The 23,179-nt window shown below is 37.4% G+C and overlaps 1 protein-coding gene across 11 annotated transcripts in view; it reads left to right on the top strand.

The window, feature by feature from the left end:
• Positions 1-23,179, top strand: part of PHF20L1 (PHD finger protein 20 like 1) — an 82,275-nt gene that overhangs the window by 39,672 nt on the left and 19,424 nt on the right. For 9 of the 11 annotated variants that reach the window (XM_050940686.1, XM_050940685.1, XM_050940691.1 and 6 more), the window contains 5 exons: positions 969-1,221; positions 3,271-3,456; positions 3,664-3,870; positions 15,974-16,030; positions 17,697-17,801. In XM_050940686.1, coding sequence (XP_050796643.1) covers positions 969-1,221; positions 3,271-3,456; positions 3,664-3,870; positions 15,974-16,030; positions 17,697-17,801 — 808 coding nt within the window. The remainder of the gene's footprint in view (positions 1-968; positions 1,222-3,270; positions 3,457-3,663; positions 3,871-15,973; positions 16,031-17,696; positions 17,802-23,179) is intronic. The other 2 variants (XM_050940695.1, XM_050940696.1) reach the window with 2 other exon arrangements.

The following is a 23,179-nucleotide window of genomic DNA, read 5'->3' on the forward strand; positions in this document are numbered from 1 at the left end:
GTAGGAGAACCTCCTTCTACCAAAAAATGTAAAATTCTAATTGCTGTGAAATCAGATGAATTGTTTTTAAATATTTCAGTACATGCATTAAAAAGGGTGAACATTTTCAGCTTTAGAAAATGCAACATATTTTGCTTTTTGAAAACTGTTTGATTTTTTTAACCTACACTTTATCTGCTTGTTTTTTTTATAGTTAGCAATCTATTTAATCCTATGGTGCTAGAAGTTATGATTTCATGAAACATTAGCACAAGCAAGTAGTGTGGTGAAATCCAGACTCCCATCACTGAAAGGAATTGTGCTCAAATTTCATCATTGTTTGTTGTTCCAAGACTTTCCTTAAAGGGGCACTGTCAACCTTTTCAGATTCTTCATCAAAATTGAAGTAAATTTGTGGAAAATGACATCCAACTTCTAAATATTTATTTTAAATTGATGACTCTTACTGAGAAACTTCTGTTTTGTGATGTGATCACAACAAAGCTAACATACCTACTTCCCATTCTGGTTAGTAGCAAGTGTTCTTTTTTAAGTCATTCTTTATTCTTACCAAAAACATTGATGATGATGGCTTGTAATGAGAGGGAGATGGACATGAAAAGGATTTTATTGTATTAGAAAAACAGCAAAATGCACTATTTGCCAAATGGAGATTAGATAGTCGGTAACAGAAAATAATATTTTTAAGCTTTTTTTGAGGGTATTGCAAACAGTGAGAAATGAAGAGAAACTTTTAAGCATGAAAGTCATTGGCAGTGTCCCTTTAAAAACAAACAGATTGTTCAACTTTTACTTTGATGCATTTGAGTCTGTTTTTCATTTGTATTGGAAATGATAAATGTTGCTTTAAAAATGTTTTTGAATAAATGTTTTTGAATATTAAAGATGCTAAAAAAAATCAAAGTAGTATACAAGAACCACAATGAAGAAACTGAAATAAAAGTATCAATTTCTTATTATTTATTCAGGAGATTTCACCTAAACCTCAAAGTCAGAAAAAAAATGAAGCTGATATTAGCAGTTCTGCCAACTCTCAGAAACCTGCACTGTTATCCTCAACTTTGTCTTCAGGAAAGGCTCGCAGCAAGAAATGCAAACAAGAATCTGGAGATTCTTCTGGGTGTATAAAGCCCCCTAAATCACCACTTTCCCCAGAGTTAATACAAGTCGAGGATTTGACGCTGGTCTCTCAGCTTCCTTCTTCTGTGATAAATAAAACTAGTGAGCACAGACATTTTAAAAAATACCATAATTACTTACAGTCATAAGAAATATACAGAAAAATAATTGATTGTAAATTAATGTTGCTTTTTACAATGAATCTGCTTTTTTATAAAAAAAATTCAAACGTAAGCGGGTGCGTTAGGGATAGCTCAAACTTATACAAAGTAAAATCACATAACGTGAATTATGGTGCAGGTAATAATGGTACTTTTATGGTAGTAGAAAGTCATGGCTTTTAATGATTTAAGTTCCATTGTATGAATCTCCACACTCATGATAATAGTGATACAGGAGAAAACTAACATCTCTCCTTAAAGGGCCTGATTCATTAAAAATATGTGCAATTTTCTTGCGTATCTTTCCTCTCCATCGTTGAAGAACTCTGCCTTCAGTCGACTGTTTTGATGTACCTGTTGACTCCGCAGTCCTTTACATTACATGATATTTCCTCTAAATCTGATGTGAGAGAGAAGATGGGGTCAACTTCTTTGATGGGAAAATAAAGGAAGTTGCTTTGTGTAGGGTGAAAACACCTTAGTAGTTCAGCCATTTTAAAGCATAGAACTGGTTTGCAAAATATCAAGATATTATTGTGGACGGAAGAGTTGGTGAAACTTACCTGCTGCATAACATCCTTGAATGATTTTATTACGTTTTTGAGCAATTACAAGCTCGCTCTATATATTTTATTTTTGCTGGAGAGGGGTAGTGTAGCTTTTTCAATTTGTTTTGAGCTTCACCTCTTAAAGACACTTTGTTGATCAAAAAAGGCAAAGTCATGCGGTCAACAGTTATAACTAACATGGGTTTCTGTAAAGCAAAAGCCTAAGTTTTACTTCACTCCCAGAGCCGTGACAAAATAAGGCCTGAAGAGGACTCCTTCATCACATGTTGCATCCTTACATCTACAGTTGACATCTTGAGGAGATAAATGTCTCTTAATCTTGTAGCAAATTTTAATTGAATGGGAGAGGGAGGTGAGCCAGTTCAGTTTTCTGTATTCTCTCAATAAATGTCATTGATTTTAAATCATGTTTATAAATTTCCCCCACAAATCACTGTCATCCAGACATGTTGCAATACCCCCAAGATGTTGGTAAGTAGTTTTGCTTGAGGAGGTTTTGTGTTTTGGACTGAAGCTACACATCTGCTTGCCATTTAAAAAAAAAATCTGTAACTTCATTGCCTAGATACTTACTTATTTTTTTTATTATGGTTTGTAACAGCTCCCACCTCTTTTGACTTTTTTAAAAATAAAAATGTAATTTTTTTTACTATTGCAAATCTTCAGTATGACAAAGGAGTCTAGGTAAATCAAGGAGGAAAAAGAATTAATGATTTACAGAGCTGTAATTTATGCAGGTAAAGCTCGTTTCCCCAAGTACAATATGTGAAACATGCATAAGTGAGGTTTTATTTTTTTAATGAATCAGGCCTATAATATTTACAAATATTTCTCTTCATTTGAGATTCTTTATGCTGAGGTTTAGACTTCTTGCTACGTAGTGCACTGATAGTTAATGTTTCTGTTTGCTGTTACTAGGGTGTTAATATCAGTTTAACAGAAAGTGGAGAGATTAGAACTGAAATGAACCATTACCTTTTGTGAATTTATTTTAAAAGTTTTATGTTAAGGCTGTCCATGCTTCTTTTTTTTTTCTTTTTCTTTTAATACTGTGACAATTATTTTGCTATACTAAAAATCCTATTGTTTCTTAAACTATAAGCTGTCTACACTCTCATTGATTTATGGGGTGGCTCCCCTTAATGCAAATAGATTATTTGCATAAGGACCTCCTCTGTCTCCATGGAGGCTAGATCCTCAAATTCATATAATAATATATTAAGCAAAAAACCAAAATCTTGCCTCAAACATTAACATTCATCAGATATTCATAGTTTTTATTCATTTTTACACATCATAATGTGATTAGCAGTTCTGCAGAAGAGAACTATTTAAAGCATGACCCTTCTCTAGATCTTAAAATATTTCCGTAAGATTATGACATATCTCTACTTCATGAACATTGAAAGATCTCTTTTTAGGTCCGTCACAACCAGTGAATCCCCCTAGATCCTACAAATATAGCCAGAGGAGAAGAAGATCACAGCGTTTAGCCACTTGCTCGTTGCCTGATGAGTCTATACAAAAAGTTCCTTCTCCCTCTCCAGTCACTGATGGAAAAGTGTTCTCCATCAGTGCTCAAAATCAACAGCCATCAATATCAGAGGGTAATGTATTTAATCTAATAAAGAACAACCCAAGAGAGACAATCATAAAGAATAAGACCTTTCACATTGTTTTCACCTAATGAGATCTTTGACTAACATTGAGTACCTTTAGCTACATGCTGTTTGTTTATTGTAACACTGCGACCCATACTGTTGTTTGTTGGGCTTATATATCTTTGTTAATATTACATTCTTTCTTTTGTGTAGTACCTGCTGTTGCTCATATGTCACTTGAGAAGCGTGGACCATGTCTCCCTCTTGACTTAAGCCGTAGTTTGGAAGTTACAGCGCCATTATCCACAGAGTCCACTTTCCGTAATGAGTACCCCAGTAAAGAAAAGGAAGATACTCAGATGATTACATATCATTCTTCCAAAGCAATAACTGATGGAAGAGTAGCTACAACAGCGTCAGGTAAAGAGATTCAGTTCACAAGCAGTTAGGTTTATAGCTGCAGGGTATGTAAGTGTATTGTATGTGTTCAGCCATACAAAATGAAGGGATAGGTTTTCTGTTATAAGCTTCAAGTCTTCCTCTCCTCCTGGGATCCTTTTGGATTCTCTCTTCTCCCAGCTTTGAAGTGCATTAGTGCTTTGGTTCTAATGTTCTTCAAGGTGGATCTGGTTTTATACTACAGATAGGGATCGAAAGCTCAAGAGCAGCAATTTTGAAAAGGAGCATAAATATCCACAGAGCTACTTTGCTGTCAAATGTTAAACTCAGGAGTGTCCATTTGTCTTTTAGCTTTAGGTTTAAAATTTAAGAATATAAATTTAACTTTCTTTAGCCAGTCTTGATTTGACTTTTTTCTTCATTTGTTTCATTGGGAAAATACAGTAATTCTTGTAGAGTGGGATTTTCAAAAGCAGTCAACATTGGTCTAGTTCGGCTCTCATTTAAAATACACTGGATTTTTTCCAGTGTCCTCAGTGGGAGAAATATGATGCCAAAGCTGAACATTTCTGAAAATCCACCTGTAATTTATCAGTTTATAGCCCTGATCCTACACTCTTGCCTTGTGTCAGTGTAGAACCCCACATTGGGGTTCTGCAGAGGTCCCACCTGAATGTATCAGGTTGCCAGAGTTGGATGCCATCACTCAAGTCATGCATTCAGTTTACTTATGCAGTATAGAAGGCCTGAGAGTTGTTTAACTAAAGTGATTAAAAATGCAAAAAGTAGTGACTTTTTACTGTCCTGAAAAATTAATTTGGAGACGGTCTTGTTCTCTTAAAGAAAATTTTGTGCAATACATTATTAAAAATATAGAAACATTATTAAATATTTGTAGCTCACTATTTGAAGTATTGTGCTCAAATGAGACTGTACATTCTTATCAGGAAAAATTAAATGTATTTGTGTAGATGGTGATATATTCATGAAATAACTTTCATGATCGCACTCTTGGAAAGATATCACCACCCTATGCAGATTCCTGTTGATTCCACATAGGCTGATTTCTTTGCCCATTCACAACCTTAGTTACTTAGTTCCAGGCAGGAATTATTTTATGAAATTCTGTGACTTGTATTGTGCAGAAAATTGAATTAGATGATCATAGTTGCCCCTTCTGCCATTAAAATCTATGAATCTATAAAATAAGGTTTATTTTTAAGATAAAGTGGACCATAAATATTTCCAATTTTCTTTTGTTAATTTTTTTAAATGTTGCTCTTCTCTACTTCGCCAGTGAAACTTCATGCATGTGACTCAGTCTTCTCGTCTGATTGTAATTTATAAGAATTCTCCAATGCATTGAAATGTAGTGTGTACTTCAGATTCTATAACAATTTTTCATAACATACTTCCCTCATGGTGCTAAAAAGGAGAACTAGAGATTCTGTGGAGAATTACTTGTATAGAAAACCACTTTTATTGAATGTGGATGCCCAGTGTCTTGTGCTCAGAGCTATTTAGAAGAGCAATGTCTATTGGGGCTGCATGTATTCCCCCCTCAAGGAATCTGTGTGTTCAGAGCCCGGTTACAAAAGAGGTACCAGGAGCATCAGCTACCATCTGTTCATGTTTTGTCATAGCTCGCTGCAAGAGTTGTGACCATCAGCTTTACAATTTCATTATTTATTCCGAATTTCCTACTGAATCTGTGTTCAGCAGGGTGATTGCTGGTTAGTTTAATGCAATTAGTATTGCTTTTTAAGTGTTTGCTTTGTTGCAGAGTATCCTCTTGGCACTAGTTTAGGAACTGAGTGGTTTGGTCCTGGTCACTGTTCCTTCACTCAGTGAATGTCATTATATTGCTTCAGTGAATGGGCCTGGTTTTAGTCCAGCCTATCCTGACCAAAAAAAAAAACAAAAACAAACACGCCAAGCTTTGAACAAGCATGCTGTGGCTCAGAAGTATTTGACAGGTTGGTACTCATATTGTTTACTCTGTCTCAGAGAAGACTAGACTATTTCCTGAGGTGTGCTGCTTTGTCTGTGGTTTTTACATCTTGGGACCAGAATATGAGAGAGAGTATTTACAGCTCTTCCTTCTGCAGGAAGCTTTGAAAGCTAATTTGATGGATCTGATTTCTACAGATCTTGGTCTCTCTAAGGTTAACAGTGCTTGTTGACTCCATATAAGATTCAAAGGAGTCTGATTCAGCTGAGGGAATCATTCAGTACCTGTTATTTCTGTCCCTCTGGGTCCAGGTACCTGTTGTTTCTGTCCCTCTGGGTCTGTGGCTTGATCATTCTGCTTCTTGGAGATGGCAGTGCTTGTTCTGAATGGGGATGTAAAATGTTAACCAGTTAAGCAATTAACTGATCAGTATCAGTCTTCTTAGTAAGGTATTATGGTTAACATCTGACTCCCCACGCGCCCGTGGTCCAGGGTCCCAAGCCACCCCAAGGTCCCGGGCACGCTGGCAGCCGGGAACTGCGGTGCAGGGTGGGGCCAGCAGCTAGTGGAGTTTCCAGGCATTGATCCAGGACCCTGGGTGCCCAGGGCGGCAGCAGAATCTAACCGTTGAATTTTTAACAAGTAAAATGTTAATAGTTTAAATGTTTACTTCTTTTTTAAAATGTTATTTACATCCCTAGTTCTGAAGTCTCCTTTATTCCAGTTCCTCAAAGTCAGACAGGAGGACCTGCTCTATCTTGAGTTTCCATGCTGTTTTTCTGTCCTGAGGAAGCTCAAGTGAGTTTTCTAGGTGGCATGCTGCAGACCAGCCACCTGAACAGCAGATGTGCTATGGTTGGAAGGATGGGTCTGAGGCAGTTGAGCTTTTTGGATCTGAAGCTTTCATACGGAGTCTTGTATCTGAGGACCCAATCATTGGGTGTCCTGATAAGCCTGTGTTTTTGAATTAGAGTGGGCCCCTGGCTCCTGTCTGTGCCATATTCATCCATGACTTGTCATAGGTCTTTTGAGCCTGATAACTTGAGTTTTCCTTATAGTCTTCCTTTTTCATTTTTGAAGAAGTCCTTCATTCCAAGGGCTACCCAACTTAGCCTTGGCATCATCAGGGACAGGCTTTGAAGCTATTTGGTTTTGCTCTCAGCTTTGGAAGACCCTTATGCACTTTTGAAGGGGTCTGGTCTTCTCCTACATAGGCGTATTTACGTACATTTACGTACATAGGTTTCTTTCATACCGCTTTCTGCTAGAGTTCTTTTACCCATGTTATCTTACCACACTTCCATCTTGAGAGCTGTTACCTTCTTTGATCAGGAATGAGGATAAGCTAGACAAAAATCCTGTCAGAATTGGAGGATGGCTGATGATGTGGAAGTCACGGATTGTACTGAATTTAGGCTGGCTTCTTCCACATCCTTTGAGAAGCCAGTGGTGGCAACGTCTTCTTTGGAGGACTGCAGTTTCAGAATCTGTTGTGAGCACAGGCTGAAGTATTGAATCTGATGTTTCTCAACTAACCCCAGAAAATACGCACTGATTTTTGACATCCTCAGATCTAAACAAAAGGGTTGAGTCAAGTTGCTCTTCTAGATCGTTTTGACCTTGCAGGACTAGGGATACACATCCCACATTATAGAGGCAGTGTAATCAAAGAACAGTTATTGGTGAATATCTTTCTACCATTATAATTTGGTGCTTTCTTCCATTATAGTTTGGACATTGGAGGCATATAGCTGCTGTAGTTGGGTGCAGTTAGCTTTCAAAGATAGTTTGTTCTAGATGACCAGCCAGCAATAACAGCAGAAATTATCTGGAAAATCTCTGAAGCATATACTTGATGTATATTTGAACAGAATAAACCTCTACAACTCTGGTGATTCACCAAGTAAAAGTTAAAGATCCCAGGGCTCTGTGGGGTGACCAGATGTCCTGATTTTATAGGGACAGTTCTGATTTTTGGGTCTTTTTCTTATATAGGCTCCTATTACCCCCCACCTCCATCCTAGTTTTTCACATTTACTGTTTGGTCACCCTAGGGCTCTCACAGTAAGAAAGCATGGTAACTGAAATGTGCTGCCAAACATTAACATTTCCAGTCATACTGTTGTGAGCTATTTCTGAGTACATCATACCTTCTCTACTGGTCTGCACAGTTATAGAAATAGCAATATTTAACTTATGATTTGTATAATTCCTGAGTATAATAGGTATTATGTAAAAACATCCTGTCTGTCCAGATTCACTGTAGTTTTGTAGGAGTTCATGTGAGTAGAGGCCATGTAGCTCTGTTGTTTCCCTACTAGTTACTATGTATAAGGCATTTATTATGGGAAAGTTTGGGCATCGAGATGAGTTTAGCATTCAGATCTGAACGAGGTGATTGCCATTCATAAAGCATATTCTGATGGAAGAGGTTTATCATCAAATCTTTACTATTCTCTTGCCAGTGGCAGCTAGTTTTACTTGCAGATAATCTTCCAGCAGTCAAATCTGCCAAAGTTTCAAACATGCTACTGTGAACTTGATGCACTAAATTACAGTATAACATTTCCTCCTCCTCATGTGGAAAATGATCTCATGTGGAAGTTAAGTGTGCTCTTGTCTCAGGGGACTTACAGTCAGTTAAGAGACCAGGGTTTGCTTCTCAGCTCTGCCAAAGACTTTCTGATGTTGAGCATATCACTTTATCTCTATCTGCATTAGTTTTCACATCTGTGCAATGGAATTATCTCAGAAAAGTGTAATGAGACTAAATTAATTATTAATAAAGCACAGTGAGGTCCTGGGATAGAGGGTGCTATAAAAGTGCAAGATATTACCAGTATTCCTATTGTTGTCCACAACATACAGAAGCAGATGGAGCTGTAATATTTAGATAAAGAGAAATGCTATTTCCCCAAGACTCAAACTAAAATGGTACCTAGTATTACGTTTATCATGACTTCTGAGGCTAGAGATAGAGGGGCTATTTGGACAAAGTGATACCATTTATGGGCCTGGAAGTGTTTGAATCTAGTGTACGAGATAAGCCATTTTAAAAAAAGTAGATCATATTTAATTGTGGAAAAAGAACATTAAATATTTATTCATTCTTAGCAAAGCTTTATTTTTCAAAGGGGAGGGCAGTGGAAAATTGAGCTTTTCTGCAATGAAGTGCAAAACACATACTCTGCAATTAACTTCTTACATGTATGCTTCAAGCAAAGGCAGATATGTTTTCCAAAATGTATAGCTTGTGATTCTATAAGTAAAACACCATAACACTATAATCCAGTTCCTCGGACTATTAACTACTTAGGACTACCACTCTCTTGGGTATCTGCATATAGATACTGATACACTTTCTTCTACTTATTATTTAATATTTGCATTGAAGTAGTACCTAGAGATCCCAGTTGAGGATGGTGTCCCCCTGTGCATTCTAGACAAGGTGCACACACATACAATGAAAAGTCAGTCCCCTATCCAAAATGCTGACAGTCTTAGTAATCTTATTTGCTTTTCCAGCACCTAGTCTATTGCAGACGTTCAAAACCTGATCAGTACAAATGTATTAAAAAGATGCTTGATTGATATTGAGCTGGCAGGACAAAGTGCAGTTCTTTTGAAAACTGACAAAATTCTAAATTCAACTGTCATGTCTTCCATTATTTCCACAGTTTTCCACCATTTTGATGCCACTAACTGAAACAGAGCCACCTTCTTCTTTGGAGTAGCGAACAGTATCTTCAGTTTTAAGTGCAAGGAGGGAATTCAATGTTACATTTTTAGCTTCTGAATCTCAGCTGCTGCTGCTTGTTCTGGGCTCAGCCTAAAGTTGTAGTTAGGAGTTATGTTGACTAAGTAATGGAAAAGGTGTATAGTTTTATCAGAATTATTTTTCCAAATTTGTCTTTGGTTCTTATGAGTTAAAACAAGTCTGATTTCCAATGAGACTGTGACAAGTATCCACGGACAGCCTGTAAACTGTTAAGTCCCTATTGCATTTGTACCATTAGTGCTTCATTGTAGGTTTCCTTGTGTAAAATACAGGCTTTGTTTTGATCAAAAACCTCCTTATACTCTGCAAATTTTATACAATTATGAAAATTAAATGCAAATATCAACATGCAGTCTTCCTATTTTGCAATTTAACAACTCTTGACAGTGTTTATACTTTAACATGATTATCTATTTTTAATGATTCAGTCCATTCAGTCCCTTGTTTTCTACCATTTTCTTCGAAATTAGACATGTCAGATAATTTTGACCGCTTGATTCCAGTAACTCAGTAGCTAGCCATTTCTCTATATTGAATTATCAGTGTCCTCATCTACCTGGTTTTTCAGAAGTTTCCTGACGCAGTACTAGCAAGCCAAGCCTCCGAGCAGTTCACAGATCCATCTACGCCCCTGTCTTCAGCATTCATTGAGAGTTCATTCCAATCGCTAATCATGCCCTTCCCTCCAATGACTTCTGCCATTGCTTGTCCTCTGTAGGGTTCCAGTCAGTTTTGTGGAGTTCTTCTGTTTTCTAATAGGCAAACAAGAACCTTAATGTTCTCATTACTCTAAACTTTTAGAAGAGTTAGTTTCCATGCACAGATTGAAAATAAGAGTCTTTAAAATGTCCATGATATATATTTGAAAATATATTTTCATGTAAATACTTCAGAGTGCAGAAGCTCCAAACATGAAAAAAAAACAAAATCCATATTTTTTAGGAAAGCCCTGACTATACTGGGCTTATCTGTGCTTAAAAGTATTACAATGTTAAGGAATAAGCAGCAAAGAGTCTGTGGCACCTTATAGACTAACAGACGTATTGGAGCATGAGCTTTCGTGGGTGAATACCCACTTTGTCAGATCCAGACTAACTGATACTTGACACAATGTTAAGGGATGTGATTTTTTTTTTAACTGACATAATTATTCCGGTAAAAACGGTAGAGTAGACAGTGTTATACTAGTATAAAACGGTTAATAGTGGTATAGGTTCTTAGGCATTGCCAAACTGGAATAGGTTTAACTAGAATAAACTATTTTATACCTATATACATGTATTTGCACTTGAGGATCTACGCTGCTTTAACTATGCTGGCATAATTAAAGCAGCAAAACTGATGTAGTCTGCATATATTTGAGGTGAAATCAGTCTTTCCATTATTTCATGGAGGTTTTAAAACTCACCTTTGAAGTAATGATATAGACATTGATTGCTCACATCTGGTCCTTCAATGTCTTTGGTGTACACACGCAACACACAGCATGCATAGCACTTCCTGCATAGATTCCCACACTGCTGTTGTGTGTGGGTAGGAGATCGTATCTGGTTACCTCAACAGGAAACAAATGTCAATTAAAAACTCCTTTACAGAGTCACTACCAAGTTTCATTTTCCTCAGTATTTAGTTTATACAAATTATTAAATTATGAATGATATTGCTCTGTTGGTTACATTGGTTTAAAAGGCGCTGACTGATCACCTCTTACTTAATTTTATGGCTATTTGGTGTAAATCAACATTTTATTTTATAAGGTATGATAATTTACACATTTGAAATTAAAATATCAGGTTTATGAAATAGCATTTATTTAGGTGCAAATGAAATTATAATTTTCAAAACATGATTATTAATAGGAAGTATATCTAGGCTTCTATTTCATATGATTATACACCTCCTTTTATGTACCTCTAAATGAAGACTAGATAAAGTTGCTTACTAGGAAAAGTGTAACTGTGTGTGTTATCTTCTCCTTGCCTGTTACTGTAGTGATGGAGCTTACATGGGTAAATTATTTGAAAGGGTATTAGTGTCACTGTAGCAGAATTCTTTCTATAAAAAATACCTCCTGGAGCCATCAGCCACCACTTTCTTAGTCACTAACTGATTAGTTTGTCAGGTGGTATTTAAGCTTTAATGGTCTAATTTCAGGATGCTGAAAATGACTGAATGGATGACTGACATAGGAAAATGGTTTAAACTCGTTATTTAAAAACATAGTCCTGTTTTGGGAAGATGGCTTGAGACTAGATTATTCAATGGACTGTTCAGATATGGAGCCCTCAATGTCCTGTCTCAAGATGGTAGTGGCCTAACCAAATTATCTGATGTGGGTGTTATGTGGTCTCAGTTTAGTTTCTACAGTACACATGCCCAAATAACCAAAAAAAAAAAAAAAAAAAAAAAAAAAAAAAAGTAGCAGCATGTCCAACATGTTAGCACTAATTGGAATCTTTGTTAGCCTTGACAGAGAGGCCAAGTATTGATTGTCCATAGAATACTAAAAAATAAGCTGCTATCTCTAGAGGTGGTCCTTGCAGGTTAGGGTGAAGCCTGCTGGTAGAATGTGATGTGGGAAGTTGTTGTTTAATATTTGTGATGTGCTGACAATGTGCTCCTGGCTCTGTAAAAACACAAAATGAAGACTAGTATCAGAGTACCCTAAGTGCTCCACTTAGGAAGGAACAATCAGTTTCACACATACAGAATGGGAAGAAACTGTCTAGGAAGGAGTATGGCAGAAAGAGATCTAGGGGTCATAGTGGATCACAAGCTTAATATGAGTCAACAGTGTGATACTGTTGCAAAAAAAGCAAACGTGATTCTGGGATGCATTAACAGGTGTGTTGTAAACAAGGCATGAGAAGTCATTCTTCCGCTTTACTCTGCGCTGGTTAGACCTCAACTGGAGTATTATGTCCAATTCTGGGCACCGCATTTCAAGAAAGATGTGGAGAAATTGGAGAGGGTCCAGAGAAGAGCAACAAGAATGATTAAAGGTCTTGAGAACATGATCTATGAAGGAAGGCTGAAACAATTGGGTTTGTTTAGTTTGGAAAAGAGAAGACTGAGAGGGGACATGATAGCAGTTTTCAGGTATCTAAAAGGGTGTCATCAGGAGGAGGGAGAAAACTTGTTCACTTAGCCTCCAATGATAGAACAAGAATCAATGGGCTTAAACTGCAGCAAGGGAGATTTAGGTTGGACATTAGGAAAAAGTTCCTAACTGTCAGGGTAGTTAAACACTGGAATAGATTGCCTAGGGAAGTTGTGGAATCTCCATCTCTGGAGATATTTAAGAGTAGGTTAGATAAATGTCTATTAGGGATGGTCTAGACAGTATTTGGTCCTGCCATGAGGGCAGGGGACTGGACTCGATGACCTCTCGAGGTCCCTTCCAGTCCTAGAGTCCTATGAGTCTATGAGGGGTAGCCGTCTTAGTCTGGATCTGTAAAAAGCAACAGAGTCCTGTGGCACCTTATAGACTGACATATGTATTGGAGCATAAGCTTTTCATGGGTGAATACCTACTTCGTCAGACACATGAAGACTGTTGCTGCCCTGCAGAGCTTTACAGTCCTACAAGACAGACACAGAAGCTAGGAAGCCCAGAGGAGGAAATCGTTCACATAGTGTCTTCTGTTGCTAATAAATATATTTGAGGTATACTTAACCCACAGGGTATTTTACATATCCCTCCTCCCCTCCTATCTCTGCTGCCAAGGTGGGTGCTCAGGCTGGGACCTGTGTTGAGAAGGCATTGGGCATCAGGAATAGTCTGCTCAAGCTATTGCATGGGGCTTAACAACACCAACTGGAGAAAACACCTCCAACCAATAACCTGAGACCTCGAGGCTCTTTGGCTCCTTCCCTCTGCCCAGTACAAGTAGCTGCTTTCAGCTGCTGGCCAGGCTGCATGATGGGAAGTGGGATCTGAAGCTGCCTTTACATCAGGCAGCTTGGAAAGTCCACCATGTCGTAACCTCTGTGTTGGGTAGTTCTGCTGCTTTTTGTACCAGTGCCCTAGCTGCTCCTGCTGACCGATTGCTGTGAAGTTCCTTGGCTACTGCTTGAGGGAAGAGGCTTCTCAGGAGCTGGAGTGCTAGGGGGAAGCTAATGTGAAGTGTGTGGTACTCTGGCGAGGGAAAACTAGCCCAGGAGGATGCTCTGTGCTGTCTCTCCACATACGCGTCCCCAGAGCATTACCGCTTTCTGTACTGAGTCTTTTTTGTTAAGTATAGGACTTCGATTTTCAGGCCTCTCAATCCATTGCTTTACATGAGCACTAAATTCACATCGTTTTCTTAATTCTGTTTTTAATTTCTTTAAATATTTTCTTTCTTATGGTAATGAACTCTCTAAAAGGGGACTTCAAAGAACCCCCAAAGAACCTCCTCTTTATTTGGATCATATTCAGTTTAAAGATAGTGGTTCTGGCTGCTTTAAGGTTTTCTGCCGGGTCAATATTTTGCATTATTGTCAGACACCAAGATTTTTAGACATGATTAAGGATTTTGAATGCAATTTTTGGGGGCCCAACTTTTGAGAAACCATAATGGTACCTGATTTTTTCAGAAAGTGCTGAGTACCTGCCTTCTGAAAATTGGGTCCCATTTAGTGTTTTAAATTGGATATCCAAAATCACTAATAACTTTTGGAAAAACTTGGCCTGAAATATTACTAGAATGTACACAAACACAAACTTTACCCAAAAGAGTGATTTAAGCACCCAATCAGCTGTTACTGTGCTAACTTCAGCATCAGAGGATCCTAACCACAAATTGTGTCAAGCTACTCTTGTGAGAGTGATTGTTGAACCTGAAAAGGATGATAAATAGATTTTTAAACGTTTAAAAAACCCAGGTACCTCCTTCTAATTTTGTAAGGCTATATTTTCCATAATGTTTTGCAGCATTGGCCAGGGAGGCCTTAGATTACATCTGGAGCTTTCCTGCTGTGTAATTAGGAAAGAGACTTAGAGCTTGCACTGCTCTGGCTAGTAAGGTTGGTGGGAGATCTAGGTGATGCTGGTAATTCTTTATTGAGCAACGTATTTTTTCTCTGTGGCAGAGAGTAAAATAGGTATCCTCCTTAGGTCAAAATAACTTTGGGTCTGACTTGGTTTGATTATTTGAAAATTTCCTTGATAGTATTTGATTATAAATATCGGCGTTACAATATTAAAATATTTTTTCATCTCTGGTCAGTAATGATTTCCTAGCTCACCATGAAGAGAAAAATCTTCTAAATAATGAGAACTTTAGGGAATAATGAAGGATTAGTAAATCTTTCAAAGCACTCTTCATATGCAAGTGTAGTTTCAAATTCTGATTTATACACAAAGCTTTCAGCTTTACATATACTTCAGATTTATTTTCCTTAGATTCAGATTTTAAAAGGACACTGATTTCTAGAGGTAACATAATGAACTTCTATTAGACTAGAGGTAGAATACCATTTTTAAAAATAGCTCCTGAATGCAATAAACTTTGTTGCAGACTTTCTATTGAGCCAAAGAGGTTTTAATAAGTAGCATTGTAACCCTAAAATCTATTAGAGATAGCTGTCCCTTCAGAATAATACACAGTTAATTAACTGTGGTAACATCAACTCCCTGACTGTTACCAGTAACTTCCACTGTAATGAAAAGAGAAGAAAAGGGGTGAAAATTGTCTAAAGCAGAAGAGAATTAAATTGAAATTAACCTCTCTGTTTGGAACTGATCTCTCCTTTTTTTTAAAAGTAGAGAGAACAGACTTTTTTTTTTTTTTTTTTTTGGCATGTAGCATTCAGTAAATAGTAAGACAGAGACCTAGGCATTCAAAACTTAACAATATGTTCACTATTATGAAAATATTTCCTGTACTTGTCATTTCAGCAGCCTGACTTAGCCAGTGACCTGGCTCCTATGCTGATATACAGGATAAAATCCTTAACTGAATACCCTGTAAATTTGTCGTCTTGTTTTCAGTACCCTCATCCCATGTACATGCCTTACATCTGGAAATGCCTTTAACCAATAGCCTAAAGTTACCCAAAGGGAATAGTGAAAAAAAGAGGTCCTCCACGTCAGTCAGCTCTGACGGGACAGAGATACAGTTCTCTGTGCCTGTAGAGGAGAAATGTTTTGAGAATCTGCAGGAGAAAATGTTAAAGAAGGTCATTGAGAAGGACAAGCATTCAGAAGTTGGTAACCTACAATGCTTTTCGTTTCCAGTGCTTAAGACCGTAAAAGTAATTAATTTTAAAGCATCTTTAAAAATCAATGTGTTACTTGTATCTTTCTTTTAATTATGTATTGATAGGAATGTTTACATCCAAGTAACTTTTACAAGAAAGTACATCGTCCGCAGTGGTCCCACTAAGCTTGTGTGTTTTTCTTAAATCTACAGGTATATTGAAAACTGAAAAAAAAGTGAAATTGGAAGAGAAAAGCTCATCATCATTTGGTATGCACAGAAAATCATATTTAAGCAAAAAGTCTAAAGCTTGAGAGAGCAAGAACATAGCCTGTCCCTAACTTTTTACCCGTTATGCTCTTTCGGGTGTAAGTGCTCAGCTGTTTTAATATTTCTAAAGCAACCAGCTTTTAAAAAACAACAAACCTGAAACCCAAACACCTAAATTGATGTGTAAGGGCTTCTTGGAAATAAATAAACTAGTGTGACAGTGTATGCCTAAGAGATTGTGTGTAAATTGCAAGGACACAGAGGGACAAGATCTGTAGTAATAGTAGAGCTATAATTGCATGTCTCCATTCCTAGACCAACTGGCTGAGGCCTAAGAGGAAAGGAATAATGATAGGGTACCCTTTATAACCTTTTTCAATGAAATTAGTGGTATGTGTGGTTATTAACATGTGCCTAGAGGTGGAATAAATAAAGGAAAAGTCTAATGGCCAGATAGCCAACAGAATATGCAATGCCTCTTAAAATGAAATCTAAATTAAGGAAGTTGGGGCATTCACTCTTCAAATATTAGTGATGGTCAGATAAGGTCTCATTCAAAAAATTTCACTTTTGCCACAATTCATTATTTTCCATCCCCAAACAAATTCATTTTTGACACAGTTCAGCCCTACGTGTGTCTGAACTGATCATCAATCTGTGGAAGAAAAGAAGGAATAGAAATAAGCCCAATTAGCTGTAATTGAAACATTCACTATATCTACTCTTATTCTGTGTGGCTAAGGGAAATGTACACAAAAAAGAGTATTATCTTAGAGTCAGTCCTTGAGTTTTATTTTCCAGCTGAAGTTAAGTCCCTCTTTTTTACCTCACAAATGACTGCTTTGAAAATAACTGTGAAAGTTAGAAGCTGTGGATTATGGCTTCCCATGAGAAACACATAGCAGGGACAGATGAATTATTATAAGACAAAAACTCATTCTCATGCAGATGTCAGTAATACTTAAAAAGGAGTAGACGTACAAAAATGTAACTTTAATTTTATTCAGAACTAACTCTGCTGATAAAATTTTGGGTGAGAGGATAGCTAGCTGTTCTTAAAGGAATTTATGGCTGCTGCAGTTTCAGGTGCTTATCATTAATCTCTGTATTAGATCACCTCGCATGCTTTGCTAGAGGATGTAATTTTTTAAATTAAAGAGTTCTTCCTGTTCTCATCTTCCGTGTTTCTACAGCATGATCAAAACCTGGAAAGTAAATGGGTTGTCTACTCTGTTTCTTACAAACTAATGGATGTACTACTGATGTATTTTTTAAATATACATTTTTAAAATGTAAGCTTTTATTAAAACTGGGTCTTTTTTTTTTTTTTCCCTCATGTGTGGGTCACATCTGGAAATTCTGAAGGCTACACAATGTTACCTGTCAGAATGTGGGATACAGTTGATTCCTTGACACTGAAGCTGAATTATGTTACTTTGCTAGGAAGAGTCTCACTAATTACTGTTAACTTCAAGGTGTCTCACCTAAGGAGGAACCCCAGTGCTATTCCAAAAAATCAGTTAATCACAAGGGCTATACTCATGGCACTGAACAAATTAATTGAATCATTCTGGGCAACTGATTTAAAATTTAAATGTTGCTTTTAGGGTAACTGAAAGAAAAAGGTATTCAAGGATGTTGTTTTAAAATGTTCATTTGCAATTAGGTAAAAAGAAGGAAAAAGATAAAGAGAAAAAAGAGAAAAAGGAAAAAGATCATAAATCAAAACAGAAGAAGAAGAAGAAAAAGAAGAAGAAATCTAAACAGCATGGTGAGTTCAGTAAGGAAGAAGGTAAAGACAGAAAAGTAAGACAAAAAGTAAAGATCAAATACTATCTTGTTCTGATTGGTGGTTGTTACTGACTGAAATATTGAACAATCATACTGAATTATTGAACAGTTCAGAAACAAGTTCTGAAATATCAGAAATTACCAAAAGGAGGTGTGTTGGTCTTGAAATTTCACGTAGCAAAGGCACTTTGATCTGGTATCTCCTCTCCTTCTCCCTTTAGATCCCATCTCTGGGTGATCATGTCTACTCATGGCTTTAACTACTGTTCTTACACCAGTGACATGTAGATACACTTCTCCACTCCAGCCTCACTCCACTCAGTTCTGCATCTCAGACTTTCACATTCATCCCTGACTATCTCATTGCTTACTTTTATCTTCACGTTTAGGTTGTGTCTAAATCTTGCCAATTCTTTCTGCATAACATCTTTAAGATACAGCCTTTCCTATCCATCCTGATAGCTGAAACTTGCATGCAGGCTCTCATCATCTCACATTTCAATTACCTCAACATCCTTTTTGCAGGCTTTGACAAATGCACTCTTGTCCTGCTCATATCCAGTCAGAATGCTGCTGTGATCATTTTCCTAGCCTGTCACTTTAACTATGTTACCTGTGTCTTTGCATCCCACCACTGGTTCCCCCTCCTCTGTTGTATCAAAGATTAGCTACTTGTCTTCATTTTCAAGACCCTTCATGGCCTGCTCCTACCCTCATATCATCTCTCATTCACTGTTGAGATGTTCACTTCTGCATCTGATCAGCCCATGATGCCAGCCTTCATAGCCCACTCATTGTTTGCAAACGAGCACTTTTGTGCTTTCTCCCATTCTGCCCCTCAAGTTGGGAAGAGCTTCCCCATAAACATCTACAAAACCAACTTGTTATCCTCCTTCTAAAGTCTCCTTTTGCTTGCTGCTTACAACAAACGGTTAGGCCGCTGATCTGCTGAGATCGCTGCCTATCTTGCTGCCCAATTTTGTCACAGTGTTTCCTTGTACTCCACCATCTGTCTATATCCATCAGTTGCCTCTTGTCTTAGACTTACATTATGAGCTCTTTTGAGCAAGCTCTGTCCCTTGGTTCTGTGTTTGGGGCCTGGTCTATGACCAGGGCTCCTCGGTGCTAGGGTAATACAAATAATAATATGGCCAAAACTCTTTGATCTTTTCATCATCCCAGTGACGAGATATCCATTTTGTGAAAAATACCTGTTTACCGTAAATGTCTTGGGACTTGCCATTTAATTATACCATGTATTTTTCTTACCTTTCTGCTGCTTTTTTGTTCATGGGATATGTTCTTCTTTTCTCTGTAATATAAAAGACGTAAAATGAAAAACAAAAACTATTAGCTGCCTTTGGCATGCCCCTCAGATTGATTTACCTCACTAACAAATCTGTAGTGTACCTTAGTAGATGTCAGTCACAATATTCCTGATTAAAATGTTCAGAGTAATCCAGACAAGATTTCTGGCAACTCTCTGGGATTAATAATTTAAGAGCACCCACGACAAGGATTTTTAATGAAAACTTCTGCTCACAAGCATGTGGTTTCAAGTGTGTTTTTTACATTCTACACCACAAGATTTCTGGTCTCGTTCCCTGTTTTCTCAGCTTTTTGTGTACAGACAGTGAGCCTAACACTGTTCAAGACACAGAAGAATACATAATCCCTGCTCTTGAGGAGGTTACGGCCTAAGTAGGCAGGCAACTCTAAATAAAGGGAAAGCTGGGGAAGGTTCTATTGTATAATTTTTTTTAAAGGGGAGGGGGAGGAGTGATGGTAATGGGACAGCTTTTGTTGATGTCTCATTCATTCATGTTTATCTCTTAACATTCATTCTTTGCTGCTGCTGTATATAGTAAAACAGAATTGTGACACAATAGTGTTGTAAAGACCTTCCTAGTTCATCACAGTTTCTGACCATGACTTTCTAGAGGATAAACTGCTATCGCTTCCACGCAGATGTGGTTTAAGAATAAGGCCAAAAACGGAGTGTTACCAGCAGCTATGTTGCAATATTTCAGAACACATGCCCGGGAGATCTTTTTGTAGTTTAAACCAGTTTCTGAATAATAAGTTTTAAAAAGTGTAATACTGTTTGTTCAGCCCTTTGAAAGTATAATCAGAGTATTAATGTAAAACCTTACATAAATGAAAATTACTAATGAATATGCAACCTTTACATAAAAATCATCAAAATAATGACAAATACACTTGAACAGACAGATTTGAGAATGACTGTTATAGCAGTCAGATACAAATTTAAACTGAGTATAGTTTGGCTTCCTGTATTAGTTTATATTGGGTACTGTACAGGTTATACTGAATAGGCCTAATTGGCCATGTTATTGATTTGGAATTACAAGTATATCTTCTGGAAATGTAATGTAATTGGAACAAGTGTTACCTGGTGTTCCTCTGAGCATAGAGAGCAAAGTATTTTCGAAAACCCTTATGTATATTAGCTGTAACCTTCAGTTTATCAGATATTTCTAGTGAGTGAATAGAGAAGACTAGAAGGATACTCTGGCGTCTGCAATAGAGGAATGATTAACATTCATGCATGCTGCATAGGAAAGGATGACTTGAGTGTAAGTTGGACAAATGAAAAAAAAGTTTATGAAGATTTCCCATTTCATTTAGATGAAAGCCTGCTAGTACTTGATGTACCAGACAGATGTATTTTCTACATTTATTTTGTTTACTCAAATTTCTAGATAGCTCTTGTCATTGAGGCTAGATGTCAAGCAATGAATGTCAAAAGCAGAAAACATTTTCCATAAACTTGAAAAGGTTTGGAAAAGTATCATGGTTGGCAATGACCTAAAAACATGAATTTTTAACACCAACATGAATTCCGTCCTCTTTAATGGAGCAGAGTCGTGGAAATCTACTATAGATGTTGATAAGACATCTCATTTAAAAGTAAATGTCTGTGGAAGTTCTTCAGAGTCCATTGGAAAGAGATTCTTGCAGCATCAGAAAATCTAAGTAGAACAAACCAATCTAAAATATCAAATATGGTAAGATGATGATGATGGACATATTTTGGATACACTTTGAGGATGCCAGCAATATGACTTCCATTGCTAGTGATACTGTGAGCACCAACTGGAAAGAGAAAAAGAGGTCGACCTAGAGCAACTTTACACAGAACAATAGAGAAAGTATATGACACTCAGAAGCCTGAACATACCCGCACAAGACCAAAATAAATGGTGGAAACTAACGGATGCCCTGTGCACCTAAGAGTGCAGGAGGATGAAGAAGAAAGAATCCCTTGTCACAATGTATTTCAATGTTATTTGTCACATCATAGATGGATATGCTGCTGTGCATTGATGACATTGGGTAAAAAAATTACTATCTAAATGCACAGCACCTCAAGACAATACAGAAGATGACAATTAACACAGTTACTCAGTAGCATTGCAGTTGTCACTGATCATGGGTCTCAAGGAGTAGATCATATTTAGAAGTGGTGTGAAGGATAGTAAAGGTTCTTCGGGAATGTTGACTAGGAGGCTACCCTGAGCTTAGAGGGGGTATGGAAGAAAGCACAGAATTGACAGTGGATTATAGTGGAAAGGGGGAGAAGCCTGAACAAAGCATGCAGCATGGGACTATTGTAGATGGTGGTAGCAGGGCTGTGGAACACTTTTTAAAAGGAAGATGAGAAAGTTGAAGTAATGAGTAGCGAGTACAATTATTTAACTCCGATGCCCTAGGACAGGTAGTCTCACTGTGCATGGATAATATCAGGCCATGTATTGTTCTCTATGACTGTTGTAGCTGCAGGCTTGGGCCAGTTGTGCAGAGCTGTTCTGTGTAGAGCTGCTGTCTCAACATTTCCAGGTAGTGGTGTTGATGCTGCAGTTGATCTCCAGGGAAAAAGGAGAGAAGGTGGCAGCAGCAGACGCAGGTAGGGATGGAGAGAGGTACAGAATGAATTGGGGGTGGGAGCAGAGATAAAAATAAAAGTGGAAGAAAAAGGGATGGAGAGAATCACTTCTAAGGAAAGGAAACAGGACTTTAAGAGTACAGAATGGGTGTGCGTGGCAAGGGGGAGTTAGTGGTTTGAGCATTGGCCTGCTAAACCCAGGGTTGTGAGTTCAATCCTTGAGGGGGCCATTTGAGGAACTGGGGTAAAAATCTGGGGATTGGTCCTGCTTTGAGCAGGGGGTTGGCCCCTTCCAACCCCAATATTCTATGATTTTGTGAGTCTATGGGAGATGCTGTAGAAGTTAGCAGTAGGACAGAAACAGAGAATTGAAAATCATATGGAGGATTACATTGTTTTAGAGAGGCATCAAAACCAGATATTTATCCAAACCTCAAAACTTTTTAAAGTTCTCCCATTATTAGTTTATTGGGGAGGGGGGAGGTGAGTTTACAATATCGCACAAAGGTGTAGTTCTGCATCTCTGAAAATTAAGTATTTATCTTTTTTTTTTTTTTTTTTAATTACCTAACATTTGTGGAGCTGGGCACATAACCTCCAGCAGACCTCAGGTCCATGGCTTAATTGGCAACATTTTTAAAAATTTGGCATGCATAGTGTGTTGGAAAGGAAGATCATCTTAGCAGCAGACGTTTGGACAGATTTAGGCATGAAATTTGGGAAGCAGGAGAGGAATGTGAGACAAAAAGGATCCTGTTTTTCTCAAACATCAAAACAAGAAAAACACAAGAACTGGGGCTCATAATTTCTAGAACACATCAGTAGTAGTCAAACGTTCATCGTTACTAATTTTATTTTCCATGTAAGTCTGTTGCAGTTGCCACAGGGATACTGTTTTGTTGTCAGTGGGAAGGAAGGAGAACCAGGTGCTGATGAGGCATGATTTGTGAAAACCCTCTAAGATATGTCCAATACACACAATACTCTGCGATAGAAAAGAACTGACAAAAAAGTCAAAGATCAATTGGAGAACTCTGATTATGGATATAGTGCAATATTCTTTCTTTTTTGTAGTCTTACAAGGTACTTTCTCACAATTTCAGATGTATGAAGTGAGAAATAAAAGTTATATAATTAGTCTGGTGCAGTGTATGTACATAAAGGAGGGGCAGAGCTGAAGTCGTGTGAAATTTTGAACTTTGTAATTTTTTTACTCTTCTGCTTGACCTGGTGACCATAATATTCTTAATATCGCTTACATCTATACATACGTAAAAAAAACAGTTTAGGAGTTTGTGTGATGTGTAGATATTTATCAGTTTCCCTTCATTTTGGTATTTATGCACTAATGCATATTCTTTATCTTTTGCACATAATGTTGTAACTTTCTTACATAATCATCATTCTCTGGCTTGTGAACTTTTACAAACATACTTTTTCTGAGTACTATT

The sequence above is a fragment of the Gopherus flavomarginatus genome, chromosome 2, assembly GCF_025201925.1.
Source record: "Gopherus flavomarginatus isolate rGopFla2 chromosome 2, rGopFla2.mat.asm, whole genome shotgun sequence".
NCBI lineage: Eukaryota > Metazoa > Chordata > Testudines > Testudinidae > Gopherus > Gopherus flavomarginatus.